General features: G+C 39.5%; 1 protein-coding gene across 2 annotated transcripts in view; it reads right to left on the bottom strand.

The window, feature by feature from the left end:
* plxnb2b (plexin b2b) overlaps nt 1-16,629 on the bottom strand; it is a 391,971-nt gene that overhangs the window by 95,048 nt on the left and 280,294 nt on the right. For both annotated transcript variants that reach the window (XM_034176072.1, XM_034176073.1), the window contains 4 exons: nt 14,319-14,414; nt 13,617-13,704; nt 13,089-13,258; nt 10,495-10,643 (listed from right to left, as the gene is read on the bottom strand). In XM_034176072.1, coding sequence (XP_034031963.1) covers nt 10,495-10,643; nt 13,089-13,258; nt 13,617-13,704; nt 14,319-14,414 — 503 coding nt within the window. The remainder of the gene's footprint in view (nt 1-10,494; nt 10,644-13,088; nt 13,259-13,616; nt 13,705-14,318; nt 14,415-16,629) is intronic.

Raw genomic sequence — 16,629 nt, 5'->3', positions numbered from 1 at the left:
GGGTTTGCAATTTACTCAGAACAGTGACAAAATACAAACACACCCAAATCTGTTCCAATCCTGAAGGAAACATGTCCTGATGAAAGATGAAATAATAGGTGGTTCAAAAACATTCAGTTAGCTAACAGTGATTTGTAGACAAATCTTCAGTGTGCAAAATCTTTCAACATGTCCAGTAAATGAGCTGCAACCACAGAAGGCTAAATAAAGGTTGACTCAAACCAGCTAACAATAACATGATGTCAACAGCAGGCATTTTTTTTTTAATTGCATAAAAACCAGTGGAAACCATTCCAGTTGGGCTCATGAATCCTGGTTTATGCTTGATCTTGCAGATGGTTTGGCAAGAAATTGTTAACATAGTATCAGTGTAAACAATTCTGTCATAGTTGCAGTGCTAGTGTGGATGCTTCCGTTTTTGTAGGCCAGCAGCATGTCATTAATGACACTTTGCATTTGTCAAGTGCATCTGTGTGATTTTACTTTATCCCACTGTGCAATTTTAATTACTTTAACACACCTTTGTGTATTTGTAATGCCCAGTACAATATCCAGTAAAAATCAGTCTGCTCTGAAGAATAAAAATAACATACAGTACTGCAAAGTCTCAGGAAGCCCAGTGTTTCCAAAGAAAAATGATTTTTGATCTGTTTTTAGCCTCACTACAAAACAGAAAGATGTATTGGCATGCTATGTGTGTTTGAAATTGTTTTTTGTGTTTTGAAGAAACTGGCATGGATAAACAGTCAAACTTGGTGTATAAATTCAGTGGGCTGCCCTATCCTAACAGATTATGTAAAGGTCTAAAGTCAAGGTCAAATCAGATGTTAAGAGTTTATTGTCATGTGCACAGTAAAAACAGGCAGTTATATCACACAATGAAATTCTTACTCTGTTCATTCTCCCTACAAAATTTACACGTAGAAAATTCACATCAGATGATTCGAACCCAAAAAAAACAAAACAAAAAAACAAAACAAAAAACCCTCCACATTATAAAATACACATTATTAGACTGAGAATGCATTATATACAGCATTTAAAGGCTGTACAGTTTAGAGGATGTGCGGATGTGTAGTTTATGCAGTATTGGCAAGTTTGTGTAATACTGTGTAGTTTTAAACAGCACTTCCTGCTGTGCATAATTTGTAAGGTGCATGGGTGCATAAATATTGAACCTAGTATAATAAATACTCATAGCAATAATGATGAGGAGAAGAATGACAGTGAAATAACAGTCACTCTGGTGGTGGAGGGGCCAGAGTGTAAGAGAGTTATTGGGAAGTCTAATCCAGTTGTTAAGTGTGATGTAACGCATCATGTGATTTTCAACTTCCGAGTCCAAACAAAAAGGCGTGTTGTCATGAATACCGAGAACTCTGATGATCAGGCTGCACTTAAACCGTTCCACACGGACAACAGCATTAACATCACAACATAAAACTGTATATTGTGTCTAAAACTCTCCTGGATATATTAACAGAATTTTTAGACGTTAGCGTTTGTGTTATGTAAAAATGCCAGAAGTTCTTCGTTTCTCCATTATTTTCAATGGGAGTTGTATGTGAGCTGCGATCTCTTCCTGCTCATGTGGTTTTGGGGGGGGAAGTGAAGTTTGCACTTTAACGTCCTGTTTATTGTCCTTTACAACACTGTTTGTCCTTTTTGTTCCAGAGTAATATATGTTGTCTGAAATTCGGTTTGCGTTCATTAAATTCCACACAGGTTAAACGTAGCAGACACGGATCATTGGTAATATTTGTTTTAGCAAGTTTTCAGGGTCTCATGGATGCAGTCTGTTATTAACGTGATGAAAAGCATTAAAAAAAATTACATTTTAGTAGTACAGTGGAACCTTGACTTACGAGTTTAATTTGCTCCGTGACCAAGCTCGTAAGCCAATCTGCTCATATTTCAAACGAATTTCCCCCATTGAAAATAGCTAAAATAATTTTAATCCATTCCAGCCTTGTAAAACATCCCCAAATCACTCTAAATTATGAAAAAAAAAATATTTTTTTTATTAACAAACAGACATGTATATTTTACCTGTGCATAATAAAATATATAAAGTAAAAGGAAAAAAGTTTTAAGTGTTCTTACCATAGAAACAGACGAATGTGGTTAATGGAGGTGGAGGCAGAGAAGGAATGGAGGGAGGGTTGCGCACACTGTAAACATAAACTAAACTTAAACTGTAGATCCTTAAAAGCATCAAACAGATGTAACTTTAAACTTGCAGGTCTTTGGACCCGGAAACAGATTTATCACGTGATGCGTTATGTCAGAGCTTAACAACCGGATGGCCTGTGGGTAGAAGTTGTTCGCCAGCTTGGTTGTCCTGGACTTCAGACTCCTGTAGCGTCTGCCTGATGGTAGGAGTGAGTGAAGAGTGAGTGTTGGGCGTGTGTACTGTCCCTCATGAGGTTGTGTGTCCTACGTAGGACTCAATGTCCTGCAGTGAGTAGAAGACTGCACCAGAGATGTGCTGTGAGGTCTTAATCACACGTTGGAGAGACTTCCTGTCTTGGACCGTGCAATTACCATCAGACCCGGTGCCAGATAAAAATATTAAGGGGGCGATGAGTTTATCACAGGGGGCGGGGTCGCTCCCCCCCCCAAAAAAAGTGCGCACCAGAGGAGACGTGCCTCTGAGTGTGCCTAATGAATTGGGTGCGCTCCTGGAAAGCTTATGTATTTAGGCTGCACCGTTGTAAGAGACTAAGAGTAAAGAGTGATGACAGTATTTTTTTAATTATTATTTGAACGTATAGACCCTCGGTCAAGTGATCTCCTGCATACCACACAGACCCGGTGTTCTGTCGAGATGAGGTGCGCCAACTTTCGACACTCTGAGCTGTGACGTACCTTCGTGTTGTCCAATAGGAATGACGCGTCGGGCCAAAACACGGACGACTCGTGGCAGAAACCACTGATCTGTACAAAATGGATCGGACCAATCCGATTGGTGCAGAAACCACTGATCTGTACAAAACATTAACATGTGACAGGACTGCTCATTTAGAGAGCAGTTTTCTGAAGAAAAATCATTGGAAATGTTTTTTTTGTTGTTGTTTCTTACCTCAAAATTTCTGATTACTGTTAAAAAAAAAGTTTAGAACACTTGTAATTAAAATAGCTAAATAAATCATTAAATGGTTCTTTAGAAACCTTTCATCTGTAAATTAAAACCACCTGTTATCAGATTAGATAATTTCTTGTTTAACATAAGGAACCTCAGACATTTATTTTTAGACAAATAAAATAACATGGAAACTTGTATATTTTTTAAGTCTGGTAGATTATTTATATCTCATTTCAACCAGAAAAACAAACACTAAATAAATACAAATGTTTATTATAAATGCAAAAGGAAATAATTTAACAATGACTGCAGTGTGATTATAAAGTAGGATTTCTGTGACATAAACCTCATGATGAATTTTTTTCTAAAATATGAATTTGAGCACAATAAGTGGAGAGCTTCTACTTGTGCAAATGTCTTTTGTCTATTGATTTGTGGACATTTTTAATGATCCGTTCATCCAGCCATCCATTTTCTTCCGCTTTATCCAGAGTCAGCTTGCGGGGGCAGCAGCTCAAGCAAAGCCGCCCAGACCTCCCGATCCACACCGTTCATTTATTGTTAAAATATAAAATGAAACAGCTTTTTTAAAAATAATAAAATAGTTGCTGTTGAAAGAGCCTTTTATTTAGAAGCAGGTGTTCTGCTGGATTCTCTGGACCAGATGATGGTCTCTTCTGCAGTTTTTAACTCTGGTGGTGTTGCTGAAAAGCAGAGATGTTTTCTTTCGACTGGAGTTCGTAGTGTTCAGCTCATCAATGGAAGTTTGGTTGTCTGCACAGCAAATGTTCCTCATTGGGACAAATAAAAATATTTCTTTAAATATAAAGAAACACTAAACAGTTTATACATAAAAAAGGGGGGAAAAAAACGGCAAAAAAAAAACACGATGGAAAAAACGCTGAAAAAAATAACTTATTTAAAGCTGAGCTTTTGTGGTGTCTGAAAAAAGCTGTAGCTTTATTTGGTAAAAATAAAAAAGACTGAACCATTTACAAATTAAAGTGTTCACTCAGATCAACTGTGCTAAAAGGCTAAGCTAACGTCAGCCAATCATTAAACCTTCACAGTTCAGTAAACGTCACGTTTTATTTTTACATTATTCTCACCTCAGTAAAGCTGCAGAACTAAACTCTGTTGGGCAAACTGGGACTTTGCATATATCCAAAAAGTGGGAGATTTCAGACTGAGTGGGTTTGCTCCATCACCCTGGCGGCCTGGATCGCTCTGCCCAGTGATGATGCCTGAAGGCCGGCTTCTCCGTGCGGGTTGACCCGCTGTCGCGGTTCGATCGATATCCCACCAAGACGTCAGTCCTCCCTCGGTCAGTGTCACTCTGAAAAGTAGCTGAAAAAAGCTTCTCCCAGCAGGGTGATGGGAGAATCGTTCTACTGCTGTTTTTTAAAGGTTTTTTTTTGTGGTTCAGGCGACGCAAATTGAAGATAGTGATCGCTGAACTTTATTCAGGTTGTGGAAACAGCCAGAGTGTGACGTAGCAATCTCCCCTTGCTGTTTCCGAAGCGACGCGTCTGACGTCACGACGCGTTGGAAACGCACCGCCCTCTGCCGCACTGACAAGTGCAACCCTCAACCTATCAAATCCCTTGAACACAGACACACGCCATATCCATTTGTTTTAAAATTAATTACTTTAGTTAATTAATTTGGTTTATTTGTTAAATACGTGATATTATTGAATAACTAATATTTTGCTATATTTTCCAGTATTTCTTTTTCTTTTTTTTCTTTTTTTGATAACTCTAACATCCGAGGGGGCGAGGTTGATGACGTGAGGGGGCGTCGCCCCCAAATGCCCCCTCGTGGCACCAGCTATGATTACCATACCAGACTATGATGGCAGCGGTGAGGACACTCGATCGTACACCTGTAGATGTTGCTGATAATTTTGGCTGACATACTAAATTTTCTCAGTCTTCTCACAAAGTACAGTCTCTGTTGGGACTTCTTGGTGATCTATCGGGCGTTGTAAGCCCAGGTGAGATATTCACCAATGTGTTTGCCAAGGAATTTGAAGGTTTTCATCCTCTCCACCTCTGTCTCATGAATGTATAGTGGTGTATGCAGCTCCCCACTCCTCCTTGGATCAATAACCATCTCTGTGGTCTTGTCTGCATTGAGGAAAAGATTATGGTCACGACACCAGGCAACCAGATTTACCACCTTTCTTCTGTATGCTGTTTGGACCCCACCAGTGATCAGACCGATAACTGTGGTGTCATCCACAAACTTAATGCTGCTGGTGTTGTTCTGGGAGGCTACCCAGTCATACGTGAAGAGTGTGTAGAGTAGGGGGGTCAGCACACAGCCCTGGAGAGTCCCCATGGTCACAATTCGTATACAAGAAGTACGGTGAAGTTTAACTGACTGGGTCTGCCTGTTAGAAAATTCAGCACGCAGTTACAGATGAAGGGTGCATTTTTAGATTAAATAAAGCACAATAAACCTGGAGGTTTGTTATTTTTCACCATATATAAAATGTTAAACACTTTCTTCACAGGCAAACGTTTAACGGAACAGTTAAAAAAAAAAAGAAGCAGGGAACACTAACCCATCAATCCCCATTGACGGGATGATTGTCATCACGTTCCAAATTGACCTTTCAGCATTAAAATTAATTTGCCATTTCTCACCAGTCAGTGCTTGGTTGCAAATATTGAACCCAATTCTGGCATTTTCTGGAAGATCGTTAACGGCTTCATAAACACTAATCCATTTATAAATGGACCACTTCATAAATCAGTGGTTGTCTGGATCAGAAATTTCAGTTAAATATATCATATAGCAGACAAACACACTGATATTTCAGAAGTGAAATGCAGTTTCTAGGATTTACAGACAGTGTGCAATAATTATTTAAACATAATTGGGCAGGTGCATAAATTTGGGCACCCTTGTCATTTTATTGATTTGAATACATTTAGCACTAATTATTGGAACACAAAATTGGTTTGGTAAGCTCATTGACCCTTGACCTCCTTACACAGGTGAATCCAATCATGAGAAAGGGTATTTATGGTGGCTATTTACAAATGTTTCCCCTCTTTGCATCTCGTCTAATAAGTGGCAACATGGGAGCCTCTAAACAACTCTCAAATGACCTGAAAACAAAGATTGTTCAACATCTTGGTTTAAGGGAAGAATACAAAAAGCTATCTCAGAGATTTCAGCTGTCAATTTCCACTGTGAGGAACATAATGAGGAAATGGAAGACCACAGGCACAATACTAGTTAAGGCCCTAAGTGGCATGTCAAGAAAAATCTCAGATAAGCTGCAGTGAAGGATGATGAGAACAGTCATAGTCAAGCCACAGATCTGCTGCAAAGACCTAGAACATGAACTTGCTGCAGACAGTGTCTGTGCATCGTTTAGCTATACAGCGCACTTTGCACAAAGAGATGCTGTATGATGCTGTAATGCAGAGGAAACCTTTTCCGCGTACACGCCACAAATAGAGTCGCTTGAGGTATGCTAAAGCACATTTGGACAAGGCAGCTTCATTTTGGAATAAGGTGCTGTAGACTGATGAAACTAAAATTGAGACATTTGGACATAACAAGGGGCGGTATGCATGGCTGAAAAAGAACACAGCATTCCAAGAAAAAAAACTTGCCAACTACAGTAAAATTTGGAGGTGGTTCCATCATGCTGTGGGGCTGTGTGGCCAGTGTAGGTACTAAGAATCTTGTTAAAGTTGAGGGTCACATGGATTCCAGTCAATATCAGCAGATTTTTGAGAACATTGTTCAAGAATCAGTGACAAAGTTGAAGTTGCGTCGGGGCTGGATCTTGCAACAAGACAATGACCCTAAACCCTGCTCAAAATCTACTAAGGCATTCATGCAGCGGAACAAGTGCAACATTCTGGAATGGTCATCTCAGTCCACAAACCTGAATATTATTGAAACTGTGGTGTGATTTGAAGTGGGCTATCCATACTTGAAAACCAACAAACCTGACTGAACTGGAGATGTTTTGTCAAGAAGAATGGTCCAAAATACCTTCAACCAGAATCCAGACTCTCATTGGAAGCTATAGGAAGCATTTAGAGGCTGTTATTTCTGCAAAAAGAGGAACTACTAAATATTGATGTATTCTTTTTTCCTGTCGGGGTGTCCAAATTTATGCACCTGCCTAATTTTGTTTAAAAAATTAATGCACACTTTCTGTAAATCCTATAAACTTCACTTCAATTCTCAAATATCACTGTGTTTGTCTGCTGTATGACATTTTTAACTGAAATTGCTGATCCAAATGACCAATGATTTATAAAGAAAAATCATGGAAATCATCAGGGGTGCCCAAACTTTTACATACAACTGTAATTCCGCAATCATACATCATTTGCTTCACCTCCTCTGTCATGGTGCAGCTGTAGTGAGCGTGCAACGTCAGTGTCTGCTTCAGATGACCATTACCAGGAAATTGCCAGGGTGGGGTGTTTAGTGCACCGCCATAAAACAAGAGCCACTTTCAGTGTCTTAGTTTATTGTCTCTGTTGTAGGCAATCCGCTGCTGTAGTCTAAAACTGCACCTATATTTTAACGTTTGCTTCCTGTAACTGTTTTATACATGTTGTAAATTTGTGAACATCAGCTCCTTTACCTGGGATGGTTATGATGAATAAACAACTTCTACACATAGGAACTGGGAGACTAGTGAGGATTGAGGGAAAGATGAATGCAGCGACGTACAGTGACATCATGGATGGAAACCTGATCTAAAGCACTCTTGGCCTCAGACTGGGGTGACGGTTCATTTTCAGTAGGACAAAAACCCTAAGCACACAGCCAAGATATCAAAGGAGTGGCATCAGGACAACTCTGTGAATGTCCTTGAGTGGCCCAGCCAGAGCCCAGACCTAAATCTGATTGAACATCTCTGGAGAGATCTGAAAACAGCTGTGCACCAACGCTCCCCATCCAACCTGATGGAGCTTGAGAGGTGCGGCAAAGAGGAATGGACAAAACTGCCCAAAGATAGGTGCACCAAGATTGCGGAAGCATATTCAAGAAGACTTGAGACTGTACAAACCCAATTCCAATGAAGTTGGGATGTTGCATGAAATGTAAATAAAAACAGAATGCAATGATTTGCAAATCCTCTTCAACCTATATTCAATTGAATACACCACAAAGACAAGATATTTAATGTTCAAACTGATACTTTTTTGTTTTTGTGCAAATATTTGCTCATTCTGAAATGGATGCCTGCAACACATTTCAATAAAGCTGGGACAGGGGCAACAACAGACTGGGAAAGTTGATGGTCAACACCTGTTTGGAACATTCCAAAGGTGAGCAGGTTAATTGGTAACAGGTCAGTGTCTTGATTGAGTATAAGCGGCAAGACTGAAAACCAACATTGATTGCCCGTGACCTTCGATCCCTCAGGCGGCACTGCATTAAAAACCGACATCATTGTGTAAAGGATCTTACTGTGTGGGCTCAGGAACACTTCAGAAAACCATTGTCAGTTAACACAGTTCGTCGCTACATCTACAAGTGCAAGTTAAAAATCTACCATGCAAAGCGAAAGCCATACATCAACAACATCCAGAAATGCCGCCGCCTTCTCTGGGCCTGAGCTCATTTGAAATGGACAGATGCAAAGTGGAAAAATGTGCTGTGGTCTGATGAGTCCACATTTCAAATTGTTTTTGGAAATCATGGACGTCGTGTCCTCCGGACAAAAGAGGAAAAAGACCATCCAGATTGTTACCAGCGCAAAGTACAAAAGCTAGCATCTGTGATGGTATGGGGGGGGTGTTAGTGCCCATGGCATAGGCAACTTACACATCTATGATGGCACCAACAATACTGAAAGGTACATCCAGGTTTTGGAGCAACACATGCTGCCATTCAAGCAACATCTTTGTCAGGGACGTCCCTGCTTATTTCAGCAAGACAATCCCAAGCCACATTCTGTATGTGTTACAACAGCGTGGCTTCGTAGTAAAAGAGTGTGGGTACTAGACTAGCCGGCCTGCAGTCCAGACCTGTCACCCATTGAAAAATTATGAAGCCCAAAATACAACAACAGAGACCCCGGACTGTTGAACAACTGAAGTCGTACCTCAAGCAAGAATGAGAAAGAATTCCACCTACAAAGCTTCAAGAATTAGTGTCCTCAGTTCCCAAATGCTTATTGAGTGTTGTTAGAAGGAAAGGTGATGTAACACAGTGGTAAACATACCACTGTCCCTCCTTTTTTTGAAATGTGTTGCAGGCATCCATTTCAAAATGAGCAAATATTTGCATAAAAACAAAGTTTATCAGTTTGAACATGAAATATCTTGTCTTTGTGGTGTATTCAACTGAATAAAGGTTGAAGAGGATTTGCAAATCATTGTATTCTGTTTTTAGTTACATTTTACATAATGTCCCAACTTCATTGGAATTGGGGTTGTAATCTTGGGCCACTAAAAATGAAAATGACATTTGAAATTGTTGATTGGGTCTACTGTAGTTTTAAGATATGCTACTGGGTCAGCATATATCCTCCATGACTCCATGGAGGATGGGTGATTTATAAAGGGAAGGGATCTTCATTTAAATCAGAGGTGGCAAAATACGTATTTTACTGAATCTAGGATTAAACCTGAGTTAAATAGGTTCAGAGCTGGAGCACCATTTTCCTACTGCACCTGAGTGCAATCAGACCCAGGATGCTCATTTCCACCGGTGGATGCCCTGGCTCCCAGCACATTTTCTGCCAGACTTACTGGCAGAAACAGCATTCTTAAAAACAATGCACTTGCCATCAAATGTAAAAATTCCCATTTTAATAAGGAACATGGATAACATAAGAGGGAACCTCTCCTAAATATTTAAGCATACTGTGTCCCGGGGAGTTCTCTTTAAGCATGAATTGAAAAAAGATTTCTACAGCATAATGTAATAGCTTAATGAAAATATTCCATCCTATTAACTTTCTTATTGACTGACTCACTAAACTCTAAGGGATATTCAATAACGTAGCAACTGTAAATGTGATTTAGTTGTGTTATATTATAGGAGTTGAATACCAATGCATTCTATTATTTATTGTTTTACATGCTTATTTGCTTGTTTTATATTTTATTACATGCATTACAGATTTTATAATACACAGTATTTTAAAAGAGATGTGCAGCCACATTCTCCTATAAAAGGAGGTCTTTTCCCAAATCAAGCTGCTTCAATCGATAGAATGGCATAATGAGCTTGTTAAAATATCCACTCAGATCACGGCAAGGAAAGCCAAAGTACTCATCAAGCTGATAAAATATCTGAAAGTTTTAAAACGGCGCTGGATAAACTCTGATAATACACATCTTGACTAACAGCCTGCAACAGCCTGTGTGCTCAAGCCCAAACATTTGCATGATTACATCAGGGTGTGTAATTACTTGGTGGAAACGGAGTACTTCTCCTTCTGATGGATACAAGGCTCCCCCACCACGGTGATGCGTTTAATGTCTTCTTTGTGGATGCCGAGGTTGGAGCCACGGATGGTGATTGAGATACCTCCCAGCATGGGCCCAAACAGAGGGATGATCTGGATCAGGAGATATGGTGTGGAGGGGTGGAGTTTGAAACTGATTTAAACGGATTAGTTGTGCAATAAAAACATGCATAAGATTAACAGAGCCTGTCTGTAGTTTATCGTTCGAGCCCATGCACCAATATCATATGAGTACATTTGATTGTTTGCGCATGTTTGCACGCACGCACGCACACACACACAGTGGGTAAAGTAAGTATTGAACACGTCACCATTTTTCTCACTGAATATATTTCTAAAGCGTTAAATTGAAAGAGCATATGATGCAGTAATTCTGCTTCCGGGGACAACGCCGTTATCGCCCAGTCACTTGTCTGTCCCCATCAGAAACATGGCACTTTCTCTGAGTTTTTGGGCAAATTACCCGCCAAACAAAGCGAAAATGCAAAGAAAAAGTCAAGATGTGGTGGAAAATGGACATGTGTTAACAGTTTGGTTATGACCCGGAGCTCAAACATGTTGAGACGGTTGTGCAGACGTTGATGAGAGACAGCAGCTACTCTGTCAAGGTGTGCAAAACTTACTGACACAACCTCTCCCATTTGCCTTGTCTTCCATTTTCCACAGGAAACTGAAAAAAACTGCACTTTTCACAACTGCTTCGGTGATTGCAGCCGAAAACAAAACCGTATACCATTTTTCCGTTAGAAGTGATGCTGTTTGTGCAGGCTGTCCAGGGAAGTGGTCAAACCCCACGATATCATGCAGGGGTTCAAAGGAAACTGCACCGTCCTGTTGACATGAGATTTTCACCAGATGTCGGTAAGTAATCCATAGATGCAAAGAAACCACAACAAATAAGCACAGAAATTAAGTTATGTGTAATATAATGGAATGAAACATATTGAACAGGTTTACTGACATTTGTTTAATACTTCAAACAAAAGCCTTTGTTGATAATGACAGCTTCAACACGCCTCCTGTATGGAGAAGCTAGTTGCATGCATTGCTCAGGTGTGATTTTAGACCATTCTTCCACACAAGCCGTCTTCAAATCTTGAAGGTTCAATGGACCTCCTCTATGAATGCTGATGTTTAGTCCTTTCCATAGATTTTTATTGGATTTAAGTAAGGTGACTGGCTGGTGCCATTTTAGCAACTTTATTTTCATTCTTCAAAACCAATAGTAATAAAAATAGTTTGAGTTTCCTTGGCTGTGTGTTTGGGTCACTGTCTTGCTGAAATGTCCACCCTAGTTCCATCTTCATCATCCTGGTACATTTTTATAAAGAACGTCTCAGTACATTTTTTGTTTGTCAATGCCATATAATGAAAAATAGCCGCACACCATGATGTTCCCACCTCCAAATTTCACTGTTGCTATGGTGTTTTTGGGATGATGTGCAGTGTTATTTATGATGTGTCATCGCATACAAGGAGTTCAATATTGGTCTCTCTGGCCAGACTAGATTCTTCCAGTATTTCACAGGCTTGTCTAAATGTCGCGCAGCAAACTTTAAATCAGCTTCAATATGCTTTTTCTTCAGCAATGGAGTCTTGCAAGGTGAGTGTGCACACAGGCCATGGCAGTTGAGTGCATTACTTACTGTTTTCTTTGAAAAAAATCTACCTGCTACTTCCAGGTCTTTCTAAAGTGGTCATTGGCTCTTGGACAACTCTTCTGATAACTTTTTTACTCTTCTGTCATAAATCTTGTGAGGAGCAACTGTTTGGGCCGGTTTATGGTGAAATGATGCTCTTTCCACTTTCAGATTATGTTTAGAAATCCTTCTATAACAATGCCATCAGTATGTTTTGCAACAATAAGGCTGCGAAGATCTTGTGAGAGCTCTTTGCTTTTGCCCATCATGAGATGTTTCCTGCGTGACACCTTGGCAATAAGACATCTTTTTATAAGCCATCAGTTAGGACTGAACTATCTGATATTAATTTGTACTGACAAGGTGCAGGACTGCTTTGTAATTACTGACAGATTTCAGCTGGTGTCTTGGCTTTCCATGCCGTTTTGCACCTCCCTTTCGTCAGGTGTTCAATACTTTTCCCTGTGTCATTCCACATTATTACGCAACTTAATTTATGGACATCTGTGGTTTGATGTCTTTGTATGTGTGGATTACTTGGGTTGTTACCAACATCTGGTGAAAATTTCATGTCAATGGGACCTTTAGAAATATATTTACTGAGAACAATGGTGACATGTTCAATACGTATTTTACTCGCATTTTATATAGTGATATATCTGTCACTGACACTGTGGCACCTACAATCAACAAAGCAAACAACAAGCTGATCCCAGGAGATAAAAGAAAAGTAGACTTTCAACTTTATCAACAAGAAGATGAAGCCTGACTAATAAAATGCTCCAATCAATAATATAATCACCAAAGTCTTTTAACTGGTAATCACAAGCCTTCAAAGTGTTAACTCAGCCCAAATCAAAGGTTAACATCAAGCACTGACGACACCATAACTACTCACATTAGTGATCTCAGGTTCTGGACACTCTGTGTTTTGGGAATCTTCAGATTTGCACAAATCCTCGAACACACAGGCCTTCTGTTTGGCACACCACACACATCTGTACTTCGGATCTGCATTCTTGCAGAGACTACAGTCCTCTCTCCCAACCGAACAGTTGTACAGGGTAACTGTGTATTAAGGGGCACAATAACAACCATCACAGTTTGCATTAAAATGATTTCCATGCATTTAAATAGAAATTGTGTGACAGTGTTTGTGTATGTGCGCACAGTCTGACAGAACCAAGAAATGTCTGGATTTTAATTTGCATCACAAGGAAAATGTAAAACACTCCTCACAATCATTTACTACAGTATGAATGCCACAGACTCATCTCTTTTTTCAAAATATGATACTGTTACCATCAATTAATAAAAAAAATCAATTTGCATTGGGTTTGAAGTTTGCTTATATTTAATAAAGGCACCACATTGGGATTGAGTGTACACGCATGGCATTTTAAGCAACATATCCACATTAAAATACCATTCAGTGTGCTGTCCATCTTCTTGCCCGACTCCTTGTCCTTCATGTAGAAAAGAACATTGGTCTCCGGTGACTTATTGTAGGAAAACTATGAAATTGGAAGAAAATGAATTATTAATATATAGAATTCAGTGATTAATGACACTTAAGTTCTTTGTGGCAAATGAAGTGGGCTGCCATTCCTCCACACCAAGGGAAAAAAAGGCAAAAATTATCCCTACTTTGGCAGATTTTCAGCTGAAGAAATCAATGTTGAAAAAGAACATAGCTGGAGGCTAGGTATACTGTGAGAGCTTCCCAATCACTGAATTCATAATGTGAAAACGGAGCTAAAATACCTCCAGTGCGGAAAGTCTCTCCATTAGAGGGAGCTAAAGAATATCAAAGGGCCTGTCAAAGCCAGCTAAAGGATGATGGGATGTCTAAGCTTGGAACATAATGTTAAGCTTTACACTGGCAAAAATTCTGAGAAAAAAAAAAGAAAAAGAGACTGTTTTGGCATTGAAAAATAGCTATAAATTCTGCAAAAATCAAGCACAATTCTGATCCACAAATAAACCTTGTTCTGGTAAGCTGTAATGGGTGAAGCAGAAAAATGTGAACTAAGCCAGTTTAGTAAAGGAACAAGATCACAACTTCAGTGTGATCTGTGACACAATTAGATGTGACAATCATGAGCGACGAATAAACAGCTGCACTCACAACAAAGCCGTTGAAGGTATAAAACGATGTGGTATCAGGTGTCACATCTTCCTCCACATTTCCCATCAGTTCAGTACCAATAGTGAAAGCACGGCCCTGCAGAAATGGGAAAAGACCAACAGAAAACTTGAGCTGTCAGATTAGTGTCAGCGTTGTCCTTTAAAGATTCTTAAAGGGGTAATATTATACACCTTTTCTGCATATCAATACAGAACACCAGACGCTCCATTTATCACACTCTGCGGAATTCTGAGTAAAACACTGTGTAGGCACAAAGGTAGAAATACGCATATGCACATTTTTCACCACCATTATAAAACCAATGTGTATGCGCATGGCTGTCCTTTATGAACCTCAGTCATCATGGAAGTGCACATATGTCCAATCCCAACAGTTTCTAAGAATGCATGGAGACACACCCTCAAAAACTCATTTGCGTTACAACCCATCCATGTGTCACTCAAATGACTGACTCATGCTGTCATACAGTGGAGAACAAAGCAAAATAAAAAAAGAGCAGAGGCAGCAAAATTTTACACTTAAAGTGAAACTCAGTTCTCAGAGAGGTGTAGAAAATGAAACGTGTTTCATTCGGTAGTGTTGGTTCTGGAATCAGAAACAAAAGAAGTCAGAGAGTGAGTAAAAAAGGATCAGCTTGTGCACAGTGCACTGCTGTGGCTACTGCTCCAAAAACCAACAATAAATAAATAAGAACAAACTTTAGTTCACACTCAATTATTTACAGTGCAGATTGTGAAAAGTAAATAATTTACCATTTTTGCACATAGTACATATGTGCATGAACATAGATATTTTAATGATAAGAAACATGAGCTCAGTGACACTGGCTGCTTTGTCATACATTAAATTACATATCACATTAGTCTTCCTTTTCCATTTATGATATGATTTGCTCTGATCTAAATGCATGAGTTGTGCACATTCTTTCTTTATAAATTCCAATTCATGTGTGGACAGAAAGGCAAATGTGTTTTTTGTGTGCACGACTGTACGTATCATTTATAAATGAGCACTACAGGTGTCCTAAAAATATATGGTGAACTTGAAGACAAAAATAATGAGCTAACAGAGAAAGGGTGCAAAAAGGCAGATGTGTTAGTCTTGAAGAAACCCTAATTTCTGCACCTGTCACTTTAAATGAAAAAGAGCTGGAGCTCACCACTCCCTTTCTATAGAGAGAGGGGCCATCTAACTGCAGTCTCACAATCAACTATATAACACACCCACTACATGAAAAGGCATGCTTCATAGGGCAGGCAATCTAAAACAACATTAGCTTTTTGGGGTTTTGTATTTTATGAAATGTAAGTTACATAAGGGTATGTGTCGTGTAGTGAAGTGTGTGTGTCGTGTACCCTGCACAATAGCAGTTTGATTCTTGCCAGCGTCTCTCTCCCAGACTATGTGGATGTGTGACAGAGTGCAAATCAGCTCACTGCACCTCAATGCAAATGAATGGTGGATGGAACTGTATATCTAACGCGCTTTTCATCTGATGCAAGCATTTTACAATAATGTATGGGTGCTGGTGGGTTTTTTTTTTTCCTTGTTTGACTAAACATTTTTAATGGATGGGTGGGTGGGTGGGAGAACACAGAATGTGAAGCATCCATCTGAATGCTAAGCACCCAAGGTGAGAAGAGTCTATGGGGCCTCCCTTAGAAATTTTTAAATATAGCGGGTAGAAACCTGTGTGACTGTCATGCAACCAACACACTCACTCACTCACAGTTCAAAGATTCTATGACATATAAAGTGACGTAGTACTTGCAATCAAAGTTGGAAATCAAAGTTCTCAGAAACACAGAAATTATGAAAATAATATTTTCTAGTAATCATTTAAACCCTTAGAAAACAAATAAAGATCTGTGAACAGCAATATGGTTTCATTCCAAGAGCACTACAAATACAATGTTTGCTATGAGAATACGGATGGAGAAGCACAAAGAAGGCCAGAAGGAGTTACATTGTGTGTTTGCAGATTTAGAGAAAGCTTATGACAGGGTGCCAAGACAAGAGTTGTGGCATTGTATGAGGAAGTCTGGAGTGGCAGAGAAGTATGTGAGGGTAGTGCAGGACATGTACAAGGATAGTGTGACAGCGGTGAGATGCACAGTAGGAATGACAGACTCATTCAAGGTGGAAGCATCAAGGATCAGCTTTGAGTCCTTTCTTGTTCGCAATGGTGATGGACAGGCTGAGTGATGACATCAGACAGGAGTCTCCATGGACTATGATGTTTGCAGATGATATTTTGATCTGCAGTGAGAATAGAAATCAGGTTAAGTCT

This window comes from Thalassophryne amazonica, chromosome 8 (genome assembly GCF_902500255.1).
Source record: "Thalassophryne amazonica chromosome 8, fThaAma1.1, whole genome shotgun sequence".
Lineage (NCBI taxonomy): Eukaryota > Metazoa > Chordata > Actinopteri > Batrachoidiformes > Batrachoididae > Thalassophryne > Thalassophryne amazonica.
Note: the sequence above shows the minus strand (reverse complement) of the source record. Positions and strands in the feature narration are given on the sequence as shown.